The sequence below is a fragment of the Trichinella spiralis genome, assembly GCF_000181795.1.
Source record: "Trichinella spiralis strain ISS 195 chromosome Unknown Scfld4719, whole genome shotgun sequence".
Taxonomy (NCBI): domain Eukaryota; kingdom Metazoa; phylum Nematoda; class Enoplea; order Trichinellida; family Trichinellidae; genus Trichinella; species Trichinella spiralis.
Window position 1 is genome coordinate 1 of NW_003531658.1, and position 1,289 is coordinate 1,289.

The window sequence follows — 1,289 nt, forward strand, 5'->3', positions numbered from 1 at the left end:
ATGGACTTTGCATAACATATCGGTATCATTGTGAATGTCTAGAATCAAAAAAAATACAAATTTCGGAAAAAAGACTTTTTTGACTTTTGCAAATGCAACCCAAGTTTATAGCCCATGAAATTTGCAGTTTTCCAGATAGATTTTTTTCTCCACAAATTAAGGCAATTAATTTATATGAGTAGAGAATTATTCGCTAACTATTATGAACTTATCCGAATCGCTCCTGATTACATATTTGTTGAAATATGTCAAAAAAAGTAAAAGAAAATAGGATTTTAACAGAGTCGAAATGAAAAGGGAAGAAAAATAAAAGTTAAATCAGTGTACATATTGAATGGTTTCATTAATTTTTCCAACGAGACTATCAATGTTTTCACCCAAAAAAGGAAATTATTTTAATAAGAATTGCTCCTAATTTTCATTTAAACAGCAGTAACTTTCAAAACTAAGAACCTTTGTTCACTGAATTTTTAGATTATAAATAAAATTCATTCCTGACTTTTCTTTATCGATTACAGCATCCTGCAACCTACCCGGCAGGTTTCGATGAAATTCTCCAAAACACCATCTTTTATCATTATAAAACTATAACAATCAAAAAAAAATTCCAAATTTTGAAAAAAAAATTTTCGCCGATTTTCGCAAAAGCAACAAGTCTGTAGCCCATGTAATTTGGCAATTTTCGAGAAAAGCCGTATACTCGAAAAACGGACTTTATGGACATCAATCGATCGGAACGATTAGATACGTACAATACAATTATCCTCGCCGTTGCTAGTTGCCCCTTTGTCGATGTATTCTGAAAAAAGTTGGAAGCATCCCTATGTTTTAAGATAGGCAATGAGCCAATTTTACGGGTGCTTCATTCCAAAACTGGTGGACAGTATCAGATGGAACTTTGGAAAAGATTATCGCTATGCAGTCCAAATGCCAAACAATCAAAAAAAGTGGAAATTTTGACAAAACGTTTTTCGCCGTTTTTCGCCAAAAAGCAAGTCTATAACCCAGGAAATTTGGCAATTTTCGAGAAAAACCTTAGACTCCAATTTCAAAGGCAGCATTTTCAAAAAGGCGTGTAAACCACAAACGTTTTCAAGAATGAAACCTTGCTTAAATTCACTTTGCAAGACAGATGTTCATTGCACTTTATGCTTCTCTCAGAAATTGTTGTGACTGAGCACTTTGAGATGGAATGCATTTTGCATTTCTTTGCAAGAAACACTGAATTAAGCTAACGACCTTTCAAGAAATCAAATATATAAATCAACAGAAGTAGAGATTTTATTTAC

General features: G+C 32.6%; 1 protein-coding gene across 1 annotated transcript; it reads left to right on the forward strand.

The window, feature by feature from the left end:
* Nucleotides 1–716: 716 nt before the first annotated feature.
* Tsp_14134 (conserved hypothetical protein) lies at nucleotides 717–1,079 on the forward strand. The gene is made up of 2 exons (XM_003367167.1): nucleotides 717–794; nucleotides 834–1,079. The coding sequence occupies exons 1-2, from the start codon at nucleotides 717–719 to the stop codon at nucleotides 1,077–1,079; spliced, it is 324 nt and encodes a 107-aa protein (XP_003367215.1).
* The last annotated feature ends 210 nt before the right edge of the window (nucleotides 1,080–1,289 follow it).